At 35.3% G+C, this 25,593-nt stretch overlaps 1 protein-coding gene across 1 annotated transcript; it reads left to right on the top strand.

The window, feature by feature from the left end:
- Window positions 1-15,203: 15,203 nt before the first annotated feature.
- LOC102661553 (uncharacterized) lies at window positions 15,204-25,392 on the top strand. The gene is made up of 12 exons (XM_041017801.1): window positions 15,204-15,329; window positions 21,101-21,389; window positions 21,476-21,688; window positions 21,781-22,044; window positions 22,186-23,229; window positions 23,317-23,484; window positions 23,559-23,664; window positions 23,769-23,831; window positions 23,922-24,017; window positions 24,114-24,670; window positions 25,105-25,212; window positions 25,324-25,392. Exons 4-5 carry the CDS (start codon window positions 21,796-21,798, stop codon window positions 22,915-22,917), a joined length of 981 nt encoding a protein of 326 aa, XP_040873735.1. The 5' UTR covers window positions 15,204-15,329; window positions 21,101-21,389; window positions 21,476-21,688; window positions 21,781-21,795; the 3' UTR covers window positions 22,918-23,229; window positions 23,317-23,484; window positions 23,559-23,664; window positions 23,769-23,831; window positions 23,922-24,017; window positions 24,114-24,670; window positions 25,105-25,212; window positions 25,324-25,392.
- The last annotated feature ends 201 nt before the right edge of the window (window positions 25,393-25,593 follow it).

Genomic DNA, 25,593 nt, shown 5'->3' with positions numbered 1-25,593 from the left:
GTTAAGAAACCTTAACCTAGAACCCGCAATTGAAGAGCAAATAAACAATTTTCTCATAGAAACCTCGGAGGAAGAAACAGAAACTTCATCCTCCGTACTTTCCGATGAAATCCTAAACCTTATCCAACAAGATGACCAACTATCATCAACAGATAATGATGATGGGCAAATCAATACTCTAACGAGAGAACAAGATCTCTTGTTTGAAGCAATCAATTCCATACCTGACCCCCAAGAAAAGAAGGTTTTTCTGGAAAAACTCAAGAAAACATTAGAGGTAAAACCTAGACAAAAGGATTTTATCACAAACAACAAATTTGATGTAAGTAACATACTCAAGAGATTAGAAAATTCTTCAACCAAACCAACGACAATCCAAGATCTCCAAACAGAGATAAACAATCTAAAAAGAGAGGTAAAAGAATTTCGTCAACAACAAGAAATTCATCATATCATTCTTTCTCAGCTTGAGGGAGATAGTGATTCTGAGAGTGCCAACAACAGTGAGGAAAACCAACCAGAAAATTTAGAAGATGATATGTTTATGGGATTAATCAACAAGATTAAAATCCAAAAATTCTACATAAACATAAAAATAATTATTAATGATTTCGTTTTAGAAACAATGGCCCTATTTGACACAGGGGCTGATTCAAACTGCATTTTAGAAGGATTAATTCCTACAAAATTCTTTGAGAAAACCTCAGAAAAATTAAGTACGGCAAACGGCTCAAAATTAAAAATTAATTTTAAGCTATCAAATGCAATCATTGAAAACCAAGGTCTTAAGATTAACACAAACTTTCTTCTGGTAAAAAACCTTAAGAATGAAGTAATCTTAGGAACGCCCTTCATTAAAGCCCTGTTTCCCATCCAAATATCTAATGAAGGAATAACCACAAATTATTTAGGAAGAAAAATTATATTTAATTTTTCTACTAAACCAATTTCCAGAAACATAAATCTTATAGAAAATAAGATTAATCAAATTAACTTCTTAAAAGAAGAAGTATCTTTTAATAATATTCAGATACAACTGGGAAAACCCCAAGTAAAAGAAAAAATTCAATCCTTATTAAATCATATTGAATCGACCGTTTGTTCTGAATTGCCACATGCATTTTGGGACAGAAAGAAACATATTGTCGATCTCCCTTATGAGAAAGACTTTAGGGAAAAACAAATTCCCACAAAAGCCAGACCAATCCAAATGAATGAAGAACTTCTTCAATACTGTCAAAAGGAAATCAAGGATTTGCTTGATAAAGGCCTAATCCAAAAATGCAAAAGCCCATGGTCTTGTGCGGCTTTTTATGTCAACAAACAATCTGAGATTGAGCGTGGAACACCCCGCTTAGTCATAAATTACAAACCATTAAATCAAGCATTACAATGGATTAGATATCCTATTCCAAACAAAAAAGATTTGCTTAACAGATTAAATTCTGCAAAGATATTTTCAAAATTTGATATGAAATCTGGATTTTGGCAAATCCAAATCCAAGAATCAGATAGGTACAAAACAGCGTTTATTGTACCTTTCGGGCAATATGAATGGAACGTGATACCATTCGGACTGAAGAATACCCCTTCAGAATTTCAAAAAATTATGAACGATATTTTTAATCCCTATTCAAAATTTGTCATTGTCTACATAGATGATGTTTTAATCTTTTCCCAAAACATTGACCAACATTTCAAACATCTCCAAACCTTCATACATATCATCAAACAAAATGGTTTGGCAGTCTCCAAATCAAAAATCAATCTTTTCCAAACTCGAATTCGATTCCTTGGTCACAATATATATCAAGGTACAATCATTCCAATCGAAAGGTCAATAGAGTTTGCTAGCAAATTCCCCAACCAAATCTTAGACAAAACCCAGTTACAAAGATTTCTAGGTTGTCTAAATTACGTAGGAGAATTTGTCCCCTATTTAAACAATATTGTCAAGCCATTGCATGATAGGCTGAAGAAAAATCCGCCTCCTTGGTCTGACCTCCATACACAAACAGTTAAAGAAATCAAAGTCAAAGTCCAATCCATAAAATGTCTGTATCTTCCTATTCCACAGGCATTCAAAATTGTCGAAACTGATGCTTCAGACATAGGTTATGGTGGCATCCTCAAACAAAGAGTCCATGGCCAAGATCATGTCATTGCATATACATCAAAACATTGGAATTCTGCACAATTAAAATATTCAACTGTTAAAAAAGAAGTTTTAGCAATTGTTTTGTGCATTTCCAAATTTCAATCGGATTTATTAAACCAAAAATTTTTAATCAGGGTTGATTGTAAATCAGCCAAAGATATTTTACAAAAAGATGTTAAAAACCTTGCCTCAAAACAAATTTTTGCACGATGGCAAGCAATTTTAAGTGTCTTTGATTTTGACATAGAATACATCAAGGGCACCTCAAATTCACTACCTGACTACCTTACCCGTGAATTCTTACAGAAAAGTGGTAATGCCTCCTAAGGCATCGGGAATCTCCCTACGGGGAGGAAGGAGTATAGGCAAAGGAGCCAGACTGGCTCTTCCAGAGCCAACCATCAAGAAATCATCAACCTCTTCTGGGTCACCAACCCAGGCTGGGTCATCTACCCAGAAAACCAATTTAGAAGGGTCATCAACCCAGATTGTCTCAATCAAACCTGAGCCATCCACTCAGGAATCTCCCAAATCGGCAACCGCCAAACAAACATTGGCCGACTATGCATGGCCAATTGAAACCCTTCAGGCCCTTCAAGACATGGGTCTGACCAAATTTCCAAAAATAATCAAAAAATCTTGGGCAGACATTGCCTCAGAATCTGATGATGAATCTGAATCAAATTTATAAACAATGATCAAAAATGCGTCAATGACCAAAACAGCCACCAATACTAAAGGAAAACTACCTTTAGCCAAAGCTCAAACACCACCTACCAAACAAACTAACAATTATATTTATAAAAATAAATTGTTAACTGTTTTGCAGATGGAACCTGAATTTTGGGACAAAAATCCCTTCAAGGCGACGGCCAAGGCTTTCCCACCAGGATTTCACTACAAACCAACCACCATCCTGAAGACAAGAACTTTTTATGAATTGATTTTAGTAGATTCAAACTCAGTATCTATCAAACATTTCAAAGATCCAAAAGACCAAACCTTAAACACCCACTCAACCATCCAAATACTAAAAGTTCTTCAACCAAGACACTTTGGTTCGGACTTGAACAAAGGAAAGAGATTTTCAGTTCCATTTGATCCGGTAGGTTATACCTATTGGGATTACGTTGATGCTTGGACTAAGGTATTTTGGCACCAAAATACCCGCTTCAAGCATTCATGGCTGATATATTTCAAGACCAACACAATTTACAATTTTCCCAATTGGTTTTTGCAATGGTGGGACTTCTTTGGACCAATCCCAGAGATATTCCCAGAAACGGTCCAACAAGGATTTGCCCAATTTAAGAAACAATACAATTCACAGGAATCACGAATTCCAACAGATCTTAAATACTTTTCAAGCTTTGCACTGTCATGGATATTCTCATGGCAATATCGTTACAGCAAGACTGAAAAGACAAACCAATATCCATCACTACAAAGACACGCATTTGTAAAATGGTGGACACAATTTGACTCATCCAAAGCGGATCCAGAAAAAGTAAAACTTTGGTTCCAATCCCATCCAGAATTCCTCAAAGCAGCTGATCCAGAGACTTCTGTGTTTTTGAACCAAAAGTCTCATCTGGCAGTATTTTTAGCAGGATCAACATCAAAGGAGGTCTTAGCTAAAAATCTGAAGGAAGTTCTACAAATGTTACAGCAGGAAGAAGAAGCTTCATCCTCAAAGAAGGAAGAAACAAGTTCTGCTGAAGAAGAAGAAGAAGATCCCTTTTACCAAAACGAAGATGATTGTTTTGGTATCTGTTTATATTAAATTTAATTTCGGTCACAAAACCGTCTGTTTGTAATTAATATGTAATTAATGCTGGACAATACTACCTGTCCTGTAGCCATTAAAGTCCCGGTCAAAACTACTTGTCTTGTAACAAACAGTCAAATAGTCCCGGTCAAAACTACCGGCAACTACCGGTCTTAGATTTTTGGCTATATAAGGAGTCCTCAAGCATGTTGTGAGGCACCCTTTCATTTAGCCATTTTTCAGGTTTCTGAAGAGAGGTGCTCTGAAACAAGATTTTTGTAAGCGCTCCTTTCTAAATTCAATAAATTTCTATTTTTCATCTTTCTCTCTTCTCCCTTCACCGATCCTGTGCGGCTCTGCCGCCGCTTCGGTTTCTTTGTTTATGAAAACCTGGGGTTTTGAGGAAGTAACCTCTAAAGACATTAAGAGCCTAATGGAACAGGCAAATTATACCAACAAATACTTACAAGCTTTAGGAGAAACCATAAAAACTAAGGTAGTTCCTAAACAAAAATCAATGGGGATACTAGTACAGTTTACATGAACAGTATTAATATACTATAATTCCTTTCAATTCTGTGAATTTCAATTGGAAACTGCAAAAGTTTATGTCATGGTGTTATGTTATTTTGTGTCTACATATTTCTAACTTAATAAATATAATATAGGTATCGATATAAGTAATTAAATTCATTAAAAAAGACTAACCTAATTTATGTATAATGTGCAACCAACAGGGAGTGAGTTATCAGATTCCTAACTAATAGAGAGAAACAAAATAACATGTAGGTATAAATATCATATAAATAAAATAAAACTTACTTAAACATAACTCACGTCATTTCGTCATTTTGTCGTCCAACATCACATCACATCACAACACAACACATTTCATTCATTTTCACAACATTCACGTACTCAAGGATTAAAACACAATATCATCAAGTCAATCAATATCAATCAATACACAAACGTTATGCAACATATACACTAAGACTCAATCCTATATTCAATGTGGTACCATGTCAGTGAAAAACCACGTCGAGCGCCTAAGAATACATGACAAAACAAACCACCCACTAGCAAGTCAGGTCACTCTCACTAGGTAAGATCATAGGGAGACCAATCAGGGTCACGGTATTTTGCAAAAATGCTCCAACCATATGGGATCAACATAGGCTTAAAGGAACACTCAAACCGGGTGACCCCCAAGGCCCACACTCCGAAGAGTCTGTTAGAGCCTCTCCCTCCTAATTCAGGTCCAACCCAGAAAACATTTTAGCACACAGACTCTATTTATGAATTGTACAAAACACACGACTCCTCAATTGTTCTCAAATAGTTTATCTCGTCGCCCTTAAAGGGTCTTAGCATTAACTAGTCGCCCTTAAAGGGTCTTAGCATTAACTCGTCACCCTTAAAGAGACTTAACATTAACTCGTCGCCCTTAAAGGGACTTAGCATTAACTCATCGCCCTTAAAGGGAATTAACATTAACTTGTTGCCCTTAAAGGGTCTTATAGTGATGTGATTGTACAATTCATAGTTCACAACTCAATGCACACAGCATCTCAATCGCATACATACACAATTTAAAGGGACTTAGCATTAACTCGTCACCCTTAAAGGGACTTAACATTAACTCGTCGCCCTTAAAGGGTCTTATAGTCATGTGATTGTACAATTCATAGTTCACAACTCAATGCACACAACATCTCAATCGCATACATACACAATTTATCACATACACTCAATCTCAATCACAATGGTATAATCTCAATTAACACATTATCACACCTCATGAATCATATACACTTTTCCTATGAACTATGCAATACACACAACTACTTAATTGTTTTCAAAATCATTTTAACTCATCGGGTTTCCATAGTTGATCCCATCACAATACTCGTCGCCCTTAAAGGGTCGTGATTGCATAGCTCACAACTCAATACACACATCTCAATACACATCTATTTCGCCATTAATCACATGTTCAAATTATCACATACTCACAATTTGAATCACCATTTCATAATCTCAATATAATAATTTATACAAAAATTTTATCACAACATGGGGAGTAAAACCCCTCAAATAATTTCATACAATTATACCAAAATCAATTAATAAAAATCATAGATATAAAAAAATAAAAACACCAAGATCACTCTATTTTATCAACCAATTTGCATCAGGACATCAATATTTTATTTATAATAATAAAGGAAAAATTATAATTTAATAAACATCTCAAAATAAACTCAATTTAATTTTCTAAGGATCCCTACACATGTTAATTCTAACCCCAATTGCGATAAACGCATCACTTACTTCTAAGCGGGCTCACGTGTCTTCAGACAGTGATAGCGGCATCTCTAGCAAGTTCTTGAGATTCCTCAATTTTTTTCTCTGATCGCTCTGATAGGGTTCCCAAATGAAGAAGGGATTGAAGCCTCCATTTTATACTGTCTTCGTGAGATTCTGTTTTCTCTCTACGTGGATATTATTTCTCAAATCTCAACGGTGAAGTTGTGAGGAACTGAATGACATACCACATATTAAAATTTCTAGATAATCTAACGGTTAACGAGTCCGGGATCGTAGTTTTACCAAGACAGTTTTGGATTTCTACGAGAAAAAAAGAGTCTACGATACGAAGTGTATTTCTCTCAGCTCCGGCATGATTTCAAAATTTCCAACGGTGAGAATGCTCGAAAATGAGTAGCGAACCTGGTTATTTTTATTATTTTATAAAAACAAATTTTATTTTATTTATCCTTATTTATTTAATTATAAAATCCTCATCATTTTTTCTAAAACTCTATTTATTTTCAAATAACAATTCTTTTTAAATTTGTTTACAAAAAAATGGGATGTTACAAAATATCTCATATCAACTAAGGAAATTGCTATGTTTCTGCATTTTTTTTTTCATACTTCTGCAATGCGATCACAATAATTCTGAATTATAATTACACAAGTGATAATAAATATGTTTTAATTGCAGCAAGTCAGCAACTGCAAGAACTTAATAGAAAAACTTATCAACATGAGCCAATATTACAACTATATATGGTTGTTTTAGCAATGATCACACAAATATTAGGACAAACATTTTGATTCTTAATCGAGCATTAAGAAACTCTTTCAAAATTCATGGACAAGTACATTAATAAAGCTGCCATCATGGATTTGAAAAAGAAAAGCAAGCGGGCAAAGTAAAGTGTTCAAAGGAACCAAGTTAAAAGGAGATAAATAACCAATCAATAAAAAGGAATGATAAAAATCAAAAGGGGGGAGGGAAAAAAGAATTAGGGGGATAGAATCTCAATGATTTTATTGCACCTACATCATGTTTGGTTTAAATCCATGGTCCATTAAATGACTTGCACTCATATAATTCTGCTTAACATAAGCCCAAAAGAATCCATTTCATACAAATCAAGGAAAATAATATCAAGACACGAACTCTGGTATGTGGAGAGAACCACAAATATTGCTCTCCAAAATGTAGAGTTCAAGCAAGTTTCCAAACAAAGAGAAGAATAGAAGTAAATCAAAAGCATTCTAAATCAAATCAAATATCAAACAAATAAAATAATGTGGAAAAACAAACAAGCAAAGAAGTAGAAAAAATTATCCAGTGCAATGCAATGGATGGTTGAGAGAGAGACCTTGGTGTCCTCGTCTATGGCAAAATCGAGATCGAAGTACAGGAGTGGAAACTCCAAATCCCAAATCAGTGAATTTGTGAGAGACAGAGAGAGGTAGGTAGAGTGAGAACTGAGGAGCTGCAACGACACAAATTAGGTTTTAGGAACCTTTTCTTCCTCTATAATTTCGGGCGGGTTGGGGTTGGGGCGGATATCAGTAATCCCATGCCCCCGCCCCCATTTTGGGTTTTCGGGGAAAATCCGAATCCGACCCCGAACCCTGTCAACGCGGTTTTTATCTGTCAAAGTCGGGGCGGGTTCTATTTGGTTCCCACGGGGTCGGTTTTTATTTGTCATAATCTTTTTAAACCACTAAGTTAACCCATTCAAACTCGCAGCATCTCCCCTTCCCTTCACCCATTAACCTCATTTTTAAACCATTAGGTTAACCTTATATCTTCGTCATAATCTTTTTGTTGTATACAAGTTTAGATATACCTTGTATCTTGTATCTATGGGTTTGGGTATTCCTTTTACCTCGTATTTGTTATATGTCCTTTTCACTGATAAAAAGAATATATGATCTTGTGATAATAATTTTGAAGGACTAATAAGAATATGGTGATGAGGGAGAAGGTACAAACACATTAAATTCAAAAGCAAAAACCTCAAAAAAAGGCGAGAGTAAGTTAACTCCTAATGTTGGTGGATAGGAGCTTGCAGTGAGGGACACACAAAATTTACATGGATGTGGAGAGCAATACCTATCAAGACAAGGTTTATGGTGATCCTCATAAAAATGGAAATCTTCAGTTGAAATATCAAGACAAGGTCCTTCGTGATAGAAGAATAGAACTGACACTTGAAGAATGTGAGGTGGTATCGTGTATGGGGATCAAACAAGGTTTTGAACAACTGAGTGGTCACTACTGCAAAAACAATTTATTACGACGCGCTAATAAAGATGGTCCACAAAAACCATTTTTGAAAATAGTGAAATGATACAATTCATTAATAACGAAAATGGGTTTTAAAAAACGCCTTAAAATGATAAATTTAAGGACGGTTATTTAAAAAATCATCTTTGAATGGTTGGCTTTTCAAATCCCCCTTTTCCTCTCTCTTATCAAGCAGTGTGTGCGACCTTTCCTCTCTCTCTTATTCTTGCTTTCTCTGTTCATAGTGAAACCCTAAATGAGTAAGCAGCGTGACTCCTCCCTCTTCGACCAAGCGCCACAACAAGATCTCCATGATGTGTCGGCATCGTGGGAATGGCTATCGCGCATACCATCCTCACTCGGGACCTCACCGACGAGCTCGTCCTTGTCGACACCAACACCAACAAGCTCCGCGGCGAGATGCTCGATCTCCAACATGTCATTCTGTTTTGGAATTCTTTTATAGGGTTCCCATGGTGGCGTGGCCGCTTTACGCGGAGCAGAAAATGAACGTGGTTCTGCTGTCGGAGGAGCTTGGGGTGGCGGTGTGCATGGCGGAGGAGGAGGGAGAAGTTGTGCAAAGAGAACATGGATGAGGGTTTTGATATTTAAAGCCTCAGCTAGTGGCAATCTAGAGGCAAAGCGTCTACACAAGCAAATGTGTTGTCACTGTGTTGATTCTCTCTTTCTCCTTATTCTTCTCTTTCTCAAAAACACTATCTTTGTCTCTGTTCTTGCAAGTGTTGCTCCATCGCCCCCGTGTCCACCACCACCTATGAGGTAACATCAACGTCTTCCTTCTATTTCTCCCAACACAAACAAAACCAAAATATCTAAATAATTAAATTGAAATTTTAAGAAAATGGGTAATTAGTTGACTAGGACCTAATTATGGATAAATATTTCTATGGAGTGGTTAATAGTGTCGTGAAGGCACTTTTTTTTCTTGTGTTGAAATACTCCTCTTTTTATCGTTTGAGTTTTAATATCTGATACTGGCTCTATTCTTTGGCTTCTTAGTTGATTTGTTTGACGCGGACAAGTATATAGATGATGATCAACTTGTTGTGAACTTTAAGAAACAGGACCCTGATTTGAGATGGCTTGACATCATGGAGTCCTGGGAATCACTTACTGCAAGATCTCCACAACTTTTGCAAGGGACATCCATCTATATTGTTGGTGATTCAACCGAAATCAATCAAAAAGGGGCTCAAAAGCTAGCAACTGATCTCGGGTATCTTGAGTCCATTTGTGGTTTTAATTATCAATATGAACTTCTGCCCAATAACATATGAATCTTGTGATTGCTTTGCCATGTTAATTCTGTTTGTTGTCTTCTCTCAGGTACTAATGAAATTCACATTTATGTGAAGTAAGCTAATCAAATTAACCTGTGACAAGCAAAACGGAATGGATATTTCAGCTATCTAAAGTGAAATTTTTTATGTTTCACTTTAATCCAATGCAGTGCTTTGACAAAAATATTCTTGACTTGAGTGATATGACTTTGAATTTGAAAAATGAGAACTTTAAATAAAATGTATTTTGAAAATAATTTTATTAAATAAGATGAAAATCATGAAAAAAATTTATATTTAGGACCAGCACCATATTTTGAGTTTAGATTTACTTATATTGGAGTTTAATTAGAAGAACTGCATAAATTTCTCTCTTCTCATTTCTCTTATTTATAAAAAAAAAATATACAAAATTAACATACAAATATGACGTCTATTTTGTGATGCAGAATGCTGTGGCTTTGTTATATTTGGCTGGTGGGTCTTCTTTTGTTGCTTGTTTCCTTGGTGAGTGTAAGTTTTGCTATGATTAATTTGATTCTTGACTTTGACTGAGTTATTCACAATACATGTTTAGAATGGCAACAAATAAAGGAAGCTGCAGAAAAAGCTAGAGAAGCAGCAAATTCTGAGACAAATAATACTTAATTATTTGTCCCCGTGATATATTTATTTGAAACAGGTTCTTAAATGTTGTCCATAGTTTAAATTGTTGAAACATGCTGGATCTTTAAACTACAAGAGAATACTTCCATTTATATTGGATACCACGAAAGATGATTCTTGTAAGTACTGGTTCTTATTCTTGTCATCTTGTGGAAGATACTTGTTTAGTTTAGTTTTTCTTTCAATTTTATTTCTTGGTCACAGTAGTTGTAGTTTTAAACTAAACTTCTAATACTTCAAGGTGCTTGAGTAAATGATCATCACCCAAAACTTGCGAAATCCATGGATCAAACACATCCTCTGCCAATTTCAACTTCAAATTTACGTCTAAATCCTGTAAATGATTCAAATGGTTGTGTTCCCGTGGAACATTTTGCAGGCAATTCTTATGAAGAAACTATCTCATCTAAGAAATATGTTAGAAAGTTCTGCTGATAGTGTCAACAATAATCCCGTTTTTGGTGGAAGCCAGGTGCGTACTACCTTGATTCGTAGTTCGTCTCTCTAATGTGATAGGTAGAATTTGACATGTGTTGCAATACCTATGTTCTGATTTTATTCCCTTTGATCACTGGATCGCTATTATTTAATGAGGTTAAGAAAATGTCAATTATCCATCCTAAACAATTTTATATTAGTACTAATGATATGTATTGAACCTGTGATCATATCCTTGATTAGAAGCAGAACTCAAGCAGGCAGATCAGTTACATATAATTGTTTTGTTTTCTAATTAGTCAGTCATGCATAGTTACCTCAACACCCTTCTTCTCAAGACTTCTGTGCTATCATACAAATTAAGGTAAACAAATCGATATGTTTGCATTGCATCACTGCATGGGAGAATTTATAATTGCATTTTGTCCATATATATGTTACCAAATTGTATCACACAAGGAGGAGCCGGCATGGTACAGTTTCCATGTGGCTTATTATGATGGTCATTATGTGCACACTGCAGAGACATATAGCTTTTCCCTCATAGTGGTTATACAGTGTGACTGAATTTTGCAGATGTCGTTGGGGCCATCCTCTCCCTTTTCAAAAGTTCCTTAATTCAATTTCTGTAATGTTCCCATCTATCAAATAGTAAATACCATTGAGTGCAAGCTTAAAAAGGAATATGATCTCTAAGTTAGTGATTTTTTTCCAATTCAAGTGTAAAGTAAATTGTTCCCTGTCACTCAATTTAAGAGGTTTATTAAGTACCTCTCTCTGCCACAACACCATTTCTTTTCTCAATACCACAATTTATGATAAAACGGTTAATTTGTCATGGGATAGCAAATAGTAAATCATGGAAGTAATAGCACTTTTATTGGATTCAGAATCAGATCACATTAGTTTGGTACATTAGTGCATAGAAAAGAAAAATCTATCTTACTAATTTGGAGAAACTCGTGGCAAGCAACATTAAAGTTCTTAAAGCTAAACTGTGATTATGTAGTAAGTTCAAGAGAGAGAGAGAAAAAAGTAAAAATGAAAAAAAACACTCATATCTCGAGATTAGAAATAATATCTATATGGAATAAAATAAAGAGCGGGATTAGGGGACAGATTTCTAATCATACTGTCTTCATCACATAAAACTCTTGTATCATTTTGATTTGCTGGTTGTGTGAATAAATAATCTATGTTTCCTTCCTGCATCAGCCTGCTGACTTTCTGAGTTTGTAGCAGTGATAAATTTGCACATATAGATGGCAAAACTAAAAAGACATGAAAGTTGAACAGTATCTTCCTTGAGTATCCCGTTTGGTTGAGTGGTCCTGTATTAGCTTTATTTAGATGAAAGTATCCTAAATCCTCAGGAGATTGAAATCCATGGCCAAATGTCAGCACACTACCAAAATAATTCGTATGAAACTCAGAAAAGCCTCACATGGTTGCAGTTACAAGTCATAAGTCCATTGTCGAATCATCAACGCTGTCCATTCATCATTGCCCATCATCCATCATTCGACATGTTTCAGGCCTCTTAGCTAATAAGCTTAGCTTATCCATCTTTGTCCCATTTTCATTGTGAGGCGAAGCCAGCAGTTATGCAACACTTCATATGCCCCACTGTGTGCTAGTCCTAAGCTTACTACACCAAGACCCAAATTTGTGATGTGTAATTCATCAAGCCAAATCCCGTGTTACCCCATTTTTTGTTGCATCAATTTGGTTAACAGCTCTAACAAAGATGTACACTCAATAGCAATGCCCTATGCTCTAACATTAAAAATTGTTTAACTATTTTTCTTTTCACAAACAAGATATTTGAGTAGTATGTTTTTGCCCTTGTAACTTTTTGATACAAAAAAATCAACTCCAGCATGGAAAAGAGGGGGATTTTCTAACATGGCATTTGCCTAAAAATCTATACACAATGTTGGCTACGAAAAATCACACAGTTTCCAAACTCTGAAAAAGAACCAGCAAACAAAACAAAAGTATGTATTGACCAAAACAATTATATGTAATTGTTTAGTGTGATGATGTCATTTTTAGTCAATGTTGACATGTTTAGAATCTATTCAATCGCCACCTAAAATAGAAAAAGAAAATAAAATCAAACAAAAAGCTTTACCAGTTGGGCGATAAAATCATCAGAGACTTGTTGCTGTAACTCTGCAGTATTAAACTTCAATTGCATGTGTGCTAACATTTGCTCTTTTAAGCCTTCCAAGAGTCTATATTTGTTTGCGTATTGTAATATTCTGTTGAAGGCATTCCTCTGCGAAAGCTGGTGGGGAAACAAATTAGTTTCGGGTATAGCCATTCTTAAGCTTTTATAGGACCAAAAGTGCTTCGATGGGGGTATATTTGGCCAATCCAGGCACCTTTCTAATAAATTCTTGTCCAAATTTGGCTTTGGTTAAGAGACCAAGTTGTTTGGTGTTCATAAGTGGCATTTGGTAATCTTAATTAACAGTGAAAATGTAAAACTGGAAAATGAGAGGAGGTAAATACTAATTATATGTAGATGCATTTGTTACTTATTTTTGTCTACATGCATATTTAAGCATCTGATTAGGAGTTCGATTCTCGAGTTTGTGTATGAAAAAACATATGTTGAGAAATCAGGCCCTTGGTTGGATCCCCATACCTCAAGAAAATAGTCTGTAATTGTTGGCCAGGAGATACACTAGGCAGTAGGCACCCAACCAGTGTATGAATATCATTTTTCAATTCATTCTCTTGATGGATTGTAGTAAAATAGGCAATGAGCAACAAAGCCAAACCTGTCAAATGAAACACCATACCTTACATAAGCCCAGACTATCAGTTGATAAGTACTACTTTATCCTTGATTGATAGTAGTGCATATCAAAGTAAACAAACTGTATTTTGCTTTGCCATGACAACCAGGAAAGTTTATGCAACAACGACCCACCAATTGATGAGGAAACTAGTCTACAGCAAGACCAGGAATAACTTTTGACGACAAAAAAATAGATTTTGACACTGACCTTCAATGTTAAAGAGTCCCTTAAAAGGTGTTCACCCAAAGGAAATTTTTTCACTGCTTCTTCCTGTGTTCATATATAAGCATTGAACCGTAGTGGCAGTGGCACACATTAGTGTATCTTATCTTATCAACACCGTCAAGTTCTGTAGCAAAGTGGGCATTATTATGATTATTATTATGCTATGGTTTGATTGGTTTCAGTCACCCTCCAACCTTTACTCACTTTTCATGTCATGTACCCCACAACCAGCATCAAGTACAGAAGATGCTAAATGAAGACACAATTGAATGAGACACATTCCAAAAAGTGCAAAATTACATTATCATCATTTTTTCTTTGTAATAGTATTATCTCCTTATACATGATCAGAAACTAATTTCTTTTTGAAGCGTAGAGATTATTGAATTAAGATTCTTTTTTCTCCTTATACATGCATATTTAATTTGTAATTTATATATTTATGTTAATTTTTTATTGTAATTGAATGCAATTCTGTTATGACAGAATTTGTTTGCTGCCTAGTCGAATTAACAAGTTTGTGGAATTGGTTGTAATTGTGCGTTGCTAATGCCTCGCGGCTGCTGATACATTATCCCAGCTTTAGCATTTAAGATATCCTCTAAAAGGTAATTGGCCTTCCTAGTATTTCTTCTTGGCCTGATATAGTTATTGTTACCTTCTTTTATAGGGCCTGTGGTGTTGTCCTGCTTCTCTAATTTGCTGTTGCTATGAATGTAACCTAAATAATAATTTGCTGACTGAGTATGTTGGTAGCTAGAATATTCTCCATTACATGACTTAAAGACTTATGTTGGAATCAGGTTCCTCAATTTCCTTGGCTTTTGGTTGGTGTTGTTTTTCTTTTTATTGTTTAAAAAAAAAACTATTCATGAAACTACTTTTCATTCTTCAGTTTTTATACCTTAGTTCTTATACACACACTACATTTGATTTCAATTTCTTTTTTAAAAAAAGTACAACCAACTCCACTAATTTTGAGAAAACATTTATAATTTTGTTGACAAGCCTAGTTAAACAAGTGATCAATAATTCCGAGTTTAAAAATTATTTTCATAAAGTTGAGTTGACCACTAATTCAAATGCTAACATATGTTAGGATGATGTCAATTGTTGAAACGTCGATCGGCACCATTTTTAATTTCGTTGGTTCCCATTTTATCTTGGTTTTGAAAACAACTACAATACAACTTCAATTACTGACAATGACTTTGAATATGTTACAAATTTCCTTTGTTGTAGGCCAAGTTAGCGCAAAAAGTTACGAAGTTAATTATTGTTTCACAAGCATCAGAGTTTTGGAGATGTGTTTTGGTTTGCCACTGCTGTGATCCCACCCGTACTTGTTCTTGTTGATCGTAGTTGTGTGGTATGTATTCGTTTGACTCAGAAATGATAATTTCATGGTTATTTATATATAAATTTTGTGTTACATAACCAATTATGTGCATTTTGAGTGAACCTAGTTTCCCGTTTGAGATTTTATACAATAATTAATATGGATAGTTTGGATTAATCGCTGTATGGAATCTTTAATTGTCTGTTTGGATAGTTTGAGAGGACAATCTTTTATAGTAGATTAATACTTATATGTTGTTTGTCTTTTCTTAAATTTATTGAAATTTTGGTATACTACATTTCACTTTGTTCTCCGAGTGCATACTTGAATGCGTTGCATGAATACATGCATCCACTTTCATCTCGTGTACTTGGAGACATAGGTGAAATGCTACCGAAATTTCAACAAATTTAGAAAAGACAAATAACATATACGTATTAATCTACTAATAAAAGACGTCTTCTTGAATGGGATAGGGCCACACCTCTAATGAAAAAAGTGAGGTTTACATGCATGTTACATAACATGATAATGTATTACAGCAAAGGGAAATCATGGATCGAAGTTGGATGCAAGCATCACGCATCAGTGATGAGTATGAGAATGGAGTTGAATAATTCCTCCAATTTACTGAATTGAATGCACCATCTTTGCGGAGTAAATATTTTTGTCCATGTGTGAAATGTGCGAATGGGAGACACCACGTAATAGCTGAGATAAGAACACATCTTATATGTCACGGGATCACTCCAACTTACACAAGATGGATATGGCATGGGGAATTGCCAGAGAATCCATCAATCTCTCAGACTAACCCAGTTGATGTGGACATGGGAAATCGTATAGAAGACATGATTCGCGATCTGGGACTAGACGGATTTCAACAAGCACATGCTCCTTTGTATGAAAAAATGGAAAATTGTAGAAGCAAATGACTTTGATGTTTTGATGATGATCATGATGATTTGATGCAAATGATGCAAATGATTCAAGAATACAAGCCACAACATCAAGATGATCACTAGTATTTTAGGAAGGGAATTCCTAATTGATTTAGCAAAGGTTTGGCCAAGTAATTTGAGTTAAAAAGTGTTTTTCAAGAGATTTACTCTCTGGTAATCGATTACCAGAGGATGTAATCGATTACCAGTGGCCAAAAATGGTTTACAACAGCTACTAAATATTTGAATTCAAATTTTAGACTGTGTAATCGATTACACCATATTGGTAATCGATTACCAGCAGTTAATAAACGTTTTAATTCAAATATTAAAGCCTGTAATCGATTACACAATTATTGTAATCGATTACCAGAGGAGATTTTCAGAAAATAACTTTCAAGAGTCACATCTATTCAAATGGTTTATGAATGGCCATCAAAGGTCTATTTATATGTGACTTGGAAACACGAATAGGTAGAGAGTTTTTGACTGCCCAAAATGTTTTATCCTCTCAAAAGATTAAAAGAGTTTTTCTAAATTGAAATGTCTTATCCTCTCAAAGAATTCCTTGGTCAAACACTTGCATATTCAAATAAGGAATTGTGATTGATCTTCATTGTACAATCTGTCTCTTTCAAGAGAGATTTCTTCTTCTTTTCTTTTTACTTCTGAAAAAGAGTTAAGAGACTGAGGGTCTTGTTGTAAAGGATTCCTGAACACAAGGGAAGGCTTGTCCCTGTGTGATTCAGACTTTGTAAAAGAATTTTACAAAGAGAGTGGAAAATCTCAAGTGGGTTGCTTGAGGACTGGATGTAGGCACAGGAAGTGACCGAACCAGTATAAATCAAGTTTGCATTTCTCTCTTCCCTTAAACTTCTTTTATTTATTGCTATTTATCTTTTGCCTTTAAAGAAGTTTATTCTGAATTATCTTTTGAGTAATTCATGTTAAGGGTGCATTGTTAATCTAAAAAGAGAGAGCAAAATTTTAAATTGGGGAATTGTTCTTGTTATCTTAATTCAACCCCCCTTCTTAAGATAACTGAGGCCACTTGTCTAACAAGTGGTATCAGAGCGGGATTCTTGTATAAAGTTTAAAAACTTCAAGAATAGAAATGGCCTCATCCAACTTTCCATTTCTTGAGGGAAATTCTATTAATAGGCCTCTTATGTTCAATGGCGAGGGTTATTACTATTGGAAAACCCGAATGCATATCCTTATTGAGGCCATAGATTTAAATATATGGGATGCCATTGAAGTTGGTCCTTTTATTCCTACAAAGGTAGTCGGAAATGCAATTATAGAAAAACCAAGAGAAGAATGGATGATGATGAAAGAAGAAAGGTTCAATACAATTTAAAGGCCAAAAATATAATCACTTCTGCATTAGGCATGGATGAATTTTTTAGAGTCTCAAATTGTAAAAATGCAAAAGAAATGTGGGATACATTGCAAGTAACCTATGAAGGCACAACTGATGTCAAGAGATCTAGAATAAACACTCTCACACATGAATATGAACTGTTCAAAATGTTTCAATATGAGACCATAGAAGATATGCAAAAGAGATTTACTCATATAGTTAATCATCTTGCATCATTGGGAAAAATATTTCCTAATGAAGATCTTATTAACAAAGTGTTGAGATGTTTAAGCAGGCAATGGCAACCAAAAGTAACAGCAATTGCAGAATCAAGAGATCCCACTAATATGTCTCTTGCCACTCTCTTTGGAAAACTTCAAGAACATGAAATGGAACTCATGAGACTCCATCAACATGAAGAGAATGATATAAAGAGAAAAAGAATAGCATTCAGAGCCTCATCATCTTTTATTCAAGAAGAAAGTGACAAAGAGGACTTGACTGAAACAGAAGAAGATGATGATGATTTCAGACTCTTTGTGAAAAGGTTCAATAAATTTCTGAGAAACAAAAGAAATAAAAGAAAATCAAACATCAATACAAAGAAGAAAGAAGAAGACTCCTCCTTAGCCCCATCATGCTATGAAAGTAATCAACCTTGGCACATGAGATCCGATTATCTTGTCTTTGAAAGAAGAATTGAAAAATCCGACAAGAGGAATCTCAAAGAAAAGAAAGAAAAGAAAGCATAGATCACTTGGGAAGAAAATAAATAAAAAAAAAAAAGAATTCTTCAAGTGATTCAGAAAAATAAAATCATAAATCTGGGTATCATGATGAAAGACTATGAAAACGGAGAAGAGCAAAAGCGATACATTGATAACAATTTCTCCAAACACATGGCATACATCAAAGTTTATTCAACAAACAAAGGCCACTTGATCAATAAGCCCAACAAGTAATATCAAATGATACCAACAGGTCACTTGTCTTTGATTGATTACTTTGATGATTTTTGTTAACTTTTGAATGAGTTTTTGATGTTTGTTTACTCCTTAAATATTTGATTTTCTTTAATATTTTCTTTATTTTATAGTTATGAAGAAAAACCTGAAAATTATCCTGTCATAGGAACAAAATGGGTTTTTAGAAATAAATTAGATGAACATGGCATAGTAAGAAACAAAACAGTGTTGCTTTATCCACTGCTGAAGCAGAATATATCTCTGCCGGCAGTTGTTGTGCACAAATTTTATGGATGAAGCAACAATTATCTGACTATGGTATCCTTCTTGATCGCATACCTATTAGGAGTGATAATACTAGTGCCATAAATCTATCCAAAAACCCAGTTCAACACTCTAGAACTAAACATATAGAGATTAGACATCACTTTCTTAGAGATCATGTCCTAAAGGGAGATTGTGTATTAGAGTTTGTTGATACTAAAAATCAACTTGCTGATATTTTCACAAAACCTCTCCCCAAGGAAGTGTTCTTCTCTATTAGAAGAGAATTAGGCCTCTTAGATGTAAGAGATTTAGAAAAATAGGGATTGATTGATTTACTCTTATTTATTGTCTGTAGATTATTTTGTTTGATCTTGTTTGAATTCTTGTTATTATGATAGAATTTATGATTTCTTGTGTATGTAATAATTGAATGATTGAATTAAGTGCATTAGTAGTGATAATTAATCATATTGGATGTGTTTTAGCATAAACATAGATATTCTCTTAAGAAACTAGCCTAGGATAGGCTCTGGTAATCGATTACCATCCAGTGTAATCGATTACACATGAACAGGCAGCCTGTAATCGATTACAACATCCTGTAATCGATTACCAGTAGGCTTATTGGTCCTGTAATCGATTACCAATCCCTGTAATCGATTACAATACGTCCTCTTCTATAAATACTCACGAAATCAGAGTTGCTGCGCAGCCAAAGCCTCCTCCACGTTTCCTCCATACCTAAAACTTCAAATCTTTGAATCTCACTCAATTCTTCACCAAATCACGTCCCGTAAAGCCCAATGATTTGAAATTGGTTGGGTTGAAATCTCATGATTGTCATGTACTAATGCAACATCTATTACCTGTAGCAATTCGGGGAATCTTGTCTGTCAAAGTTCGGGTTGCCATAAAATGCCTGTGTTTTGTTTTTAATGCTATTTGTAGCAAAGTCATTGACCCAACAAGATTGGAGGAGTAGGAAGAGGAGGCTGCCATTGTCATTTGTCAAATGGAGATGTATTTTCCTCCATCATTTTTTGACATAATGGTGCATTTAATTGTTCATGTAGTGGGGGAGATCAGAATGTGTGGGCCTGTTTTCCTACAGTGGATGTATCCAATTGAACGTTACATGAAAGTGTTAAAGAGGTATACGAAGAATCTACACTGACCCGAAGCTTTGATTGTCGAAAGGTATGTTGCTGAAGAGTGAATTGAGTTTTGCTCCCAGTACATTGAATGTGCTCAACCCGTCGACCTTCCTGAAAGTCGTCATGGTCGGACACCGGGGGGTAAGGGTACACGAGGATTCAACGTTATTACAATGAATCAGCACGAAGTCTCACAAGTGCATCTACATGTATTAAATAATACAGCAGAGGTCATTCCATACATTGATGCTCACAAAAAAAAACTCACTGAAATGAACCCAAAAATGAACATGAGGAGGATTTTGCAAAAGCATAATAAAGCTTTCATTAACTGGTTTAGGGAAACTATATTTGCTGACGACGGCGCCTCTGTGACTTTAAGATTGTTAGTTGTTAGGCCAAATCTAAATGCACCTACTTGGAAAGGGTATGATATCAACAATTATTCATTCTACACAAAGTCAACAAATGACAAAAGCACAATGCAGAACAGTGGTGTGACTGTTGATGCCGACTCCGATCACTTTTCTAGTGCATCAGACAACAATCCAATTCGAGCATCGATGCCTTACTTTGGAGTTATTCAAGAAATCTGAGAGCTTGACTGTACTGAATTTAAAGCTATTGTATTTAAGTGTAAGTGGGTCAATGGCAATACTGGTGTCCATCAAGACGAATTTGGATTTACCTTAGTAGACCTAAATAAGGTGGGTTATATGGATGAACCTTTCATTATGGCACAACAAGAAAGACAGGTGTTTTACGTCCAAGATCCTTGCGATTCAAGATATTCAGTGGTTCTACAAGGCAGACCAAGTGGTTTAAATGACAGACATGATGGTTCCACACTTGACATTTGTGAAACTACACCTTTTTCCACAAAAATTCCTTCTACTGATGACTCATTACACATTGATGAGGTGCAAGCAAATTGTAATGATCATGATGAAGGACTATGGGAAAACAATGCCAGTTAACTGTACCCTAGGATACTAATGTAAAAACCTATTTCCCTTCAACTTGTGTAATTTATTTATGGTCATATTTCCATTTATATTACAATATGCTATTTGTTTGTCAGTGTTAACTATTAGTTGTTTTATTTGGACAGGATCATGGCAACACCACCAGCATCCCCTCCGCAGTCCAATCAGCAGTCAGAGGCGATGTCTAGGAATACTAGACGATCCACACAGCTCAGGATTTTGACTAGAAGAACCTTGGATCAGCCGCAACCTATTGTCACCGTTTATGCTGCAATTGGGCGAGGATCGAGCCCATATAAAGAGAGATTCCATAACTATTTAGGTGTTATAGCTAGAGAAAAAGTTCCAATTGTACATAACAATTGGAAGGATGTACCGGACACACTAAAGGAGCTAGTATGGAATGACATTTTGGTAAGTGCGGTGTTGGTGAGGTATAAAGTTAAAAAAAATTAAATGTTTATTTTGATGCATATAGTAGTAAACAATTTGTCCTGCAGGCCAAGTTTGATATCCCAGAAGCCATACATGCAAAGAAAAAGGTGATGTCAACTGTGGCCACTAGATGGAGGCAGTTTAAATCATCCTTCACAAGTAAATTTGTGTTTAGTAATTTTGAGGACCAACATAAAGAAGATCCTTCCGTCAAATATGGCTTTGATGCATAAATATGGGAGGAACTTGTGAAAACCCGCAAAACCCCTAATTGGCAGGTTAGATGTTATGTCTAAAAAAAATTTTGAGTTATATCATTGTAAAGACAAATTAATTTGAAGTCCTTCCAACACTATATGTTAAACCACAGGGAATTAGGAAGAAGATGCAGGAAATCCAAAAGAATAATGACTGTCCCCATTTGCTTTCCCGCGGGGGATACGATTTGCTAGAAAAGAAGTTGTTAGACGAGAAAATCAAGAAAAGGCAACGTGACGCACTGATGACTGAAAATCCACCACTCATTGAGGACCCCTCATCTCCCATTAAAAGACATGTCAAGTGGAAGATGGCACGCACTAACCGATATGGGAAGATGACATCTGAGGCGGCAAGAAAAATTGCTGATAAAATTGTCAGTTCCAACTTCAATTTGGATTACAACAATTTCAATTTTGGATTAAATGTCACAGGGTGTTTTACATATAATGACTACTTGTTATGTTGTTTACAATGACAGGGAAGTCTAACGATGTGAAATTTGCTCTTCATGTAGGACTCATTGGAAGAACAAGTGACACAGGGTGAGTTTGTCCCACAAGGTCATCAAGATATACTTAACACGGCCATAGGGAGACCAGATCATGGAGGTCATGTTCGTGCAGCTGGGTCTGGGGTCACAATTAGTCAATACTATGGGAAGACATCATGTGCCTCAACTACCTCATCCATATCATTCACCAAAGAACAGTTGGCTGAAATAGTAGTAACCATTAGGGAACAAGTCAGGAATGAGATTCAAGAAGAAAAGAAGCGAAGTCTACAGGCTTGGAAAAATGAGCTGAAGGATGCCATCATTACTGACATATTTGATGGAGATAAGGTCTCAGCACCGGCTAATTTTGATTTAAATGTGTTAGGTGCACGCGTGAGCACAAAGGAGAGCAATGCTGAAATTGTTGTGAACCCGTCTAGGGAAGAACATGTTGGTCGTGTAACACCACCTATGGGGTTGTACGTCCAAAGTCAAGATTGTACAAAGCTGGTGGCGTTGGTAAAAATTCATGATGGACCATCTACCATACATTGCGTAGCGTATGCAGATGATGTCGTAAGGGTTAGCATCGAAAAAGTAATTGATGGTGAAGCTGAAGTTCCATTTGCGACATCAGAAATTAAGTATGTGAGAGAGGCCCTTAACACATTCATTGCATGGCCATTGCCTTTGGTAAAACTGGTATCAAATGAGGTAGTATACTTTATGTTCTGCAAATTATTATCTTTTTAACTGTATATTCCAAACTTTTGAACATTCCTATAATGAATACTTTTGTTGCATGATATAGCATTCAGGCGTCACTCCAAACAAAGTTGTGAATGCTGCCAAATTAAACAATGATTTTCCAAAACAGGACCCCTTGCGTGAGTTGATTAAGACCCTTGTTGAGATTTACAACAAGTCTATTGAGTTTGTGTGGGATCTTACTGAATTTGGGATTCCAAATGTAAATTCACCATTGTTCTTAATGTATATTGATGTCAATGAAATAACATCAGGCGAAAAATGCTTGAACATAGCCATACTTCAATTATGGACCATGTAAGTAAAATCCATTCGTTACTATGAAATTCATATTGCTATGACATTTACGTGATGTTCAATTATTTTATGACATGTGCAAATTAGGTATATGAATGAGTGGAGTAATGGCTTGGGTCATTGATCGGTGTATGGATTCCTTGAGCCTCAATCTATACACAATGCAAAGGACAGATGTGGGCAACGTGAAGAATATATTGAAAACTGGCTTAAGGAATCGCAACGACAACTGTACATTGGAGGTTATTTGAATGAGTAAGTCAAATTCATTTTGGCAATGTTGTAACTCATTTTGTCCTACTAATACATAACTGGTGTGCAAATTGCAGTGCCCATTGGCAAATGGTTGTGTTGTGTCCTAAAGACAATGTCGTGGTCTAGCTTTGTTCAGTGCATAGAAGGCCTGATGTTCATATCAAAACTGCAATTAACAAGGTAAGTAATATATTTTTAGTCGTTTAACCTATTTTAAAGTTGGAGGCTGCGATTCTGAACATTATATTTACATGATATTAATCTTCCAATGCAATGCATTTAAGAAATTAAACACGACTGCTGATGGGAAAGTTCCTAAAACTGCACCCCAGTGGCTTGAACTGAAGGTTAGTCGAACTACATACAATGTTTGCAACTTCAAATGTTATTAATCATGTTCAGCCCTACATTCAATAGTTAATTTGTTCTTCATGTAGACTCACGTTCAACGCGGAGGCTATGAGTGTGGGTATTATGTGATGCATTGGATGTGGAACATAATTGGCGCGAAGTTGAAGAGTGATTGGAATGTGGTAAATAATGTAGTCCCAAAACATTGACGACAAATTGTCATATGTAGACTCATTTAAACTCATTTTCATTAATTGCTTGTGTTTGACAATGTGTAGTGGTTTGGTGATGGCTCGGCACTAGACCCAGAGGCGATCACAACATTACATAAAAAATGGGCAGCTTACTTTTTGAAACTTAGAACCATCCAATGTACAAAGCTGTAATTACATAACATGTGGACATGAACTTTGTTTTATTGATGTAATTGTTTTGGTTGGGTTGAACAATGTTGCTCCTTTAATGGTTATTATCTTTCAATTAAAATATGAATGTCTTAATTTCATTTTTGTATGCTCCAAAACACTTCAGTATACGCGTTGTATTTGCATTTGCTATTTTACAGGATATGAAGCGCCAAATGTAAGGTATGGTTAATTTTCATGTAGGTTTTGTATGTCTAATTTGCTAGGTTTGACAGAGTTCTCCATAATATTCTTTACATTTGTTCTTGTTTTCTAATCTTGTTTTATTCACTCATAATTTTATGGTTGTTGAAGCTTTCACATTGTTGGTATTGTTAGAAAAAAATGGATGTAGGATTAAGTCTTTGCAGGTGCTATCTTCATGTATGAGAGGTCGCAAACATACAGTAGTTACTGCAGAGACCATCAAGGTAGAACATTTAAGTGATTAAAAGTAATTGTGTGCAAATATGCTTAAATCCAATTTGCCTTTAATTGAAAGTTATCAGTTAGAAGAGTAGATTGCAAGATTTGTAGTCAGTGAAAATGAGAAGAGGGAGATTAAAAATGATGTTGGAGAAAATCATTAAGGAAGATCTCAGGCTAAACAATATTTTTGAAACTTTGGTCTTTAGCCGTGCCAAATGGTGTCATATGATTCATATAGTCGATCATCCAAGATACTTTAACAAATCAATAAACATGATAAAATAGTGAAACCACCCTCCAGAACATCATCCAAGATACTTTAAGATATTGTAAAATACAATACTAATATTGTCAGATATTTCATGGATATTCTAATTACTAACTATATGTATACCAATTTCCTGCCTAATTTGTTTTCCTTCTTTAATTGTTTCAGGGTAGGCTCTTGATGGAAATGAATTATATGCTAGCATATGGTTCTGGGAAAGCTTCTTTGAGGCTATTATGGAATTCCGGTAGCCTAGATATACTTCTCCCCTTTGAGGTAGATATTGATTTTGCATTTAATTTCATTGCAGTCTTTGTTCTCCAATTTGGATAATTGTTTGACACCTAATCGACCCTTCTTGTTGGATCTTTTGTAATTTCATTGCAGTGTTTGTTCTCCAAGTTGGATAAACTTTTGGCACCTAATCGACCATGCCATATTATGGTAAGATTTTTGCAACAACAATGCCTTTATCTCCCTTGTTGTACTTTGTTAGCCATATCCATGTGATAAACATAATCGTAATGCCTTGTGAAAAAAAAATGCATTAGAGTACTTCTGTAATTAGCACAAGAACTACAGTTAAGCCTTCTTTGAGGATCATGCTATACACTGACATGTTTCAAGACATGAATTAAGTTTGTTGGTGTTTTTTCT

The sequence above is a fragment of the Glycine max genome, chromosome 8 (genome assembly GCF_000004515.6).
Source record: "Glycine max cultivar Williams 82 chromosome 8, Glycine_max_v4.0, whole genome shotgun sequence".
Taxonomy (NCBI): Eukaryota; Viridiplantae; Streptophyta; class Magnoliopsida; order Fabales; family Fabaceae; genus Glycine; species Glycine max.
Note: the sequence above shows the minus strand (reverse complement) of the source record. Positions and strands in the feature narration are given on the sequence as shown.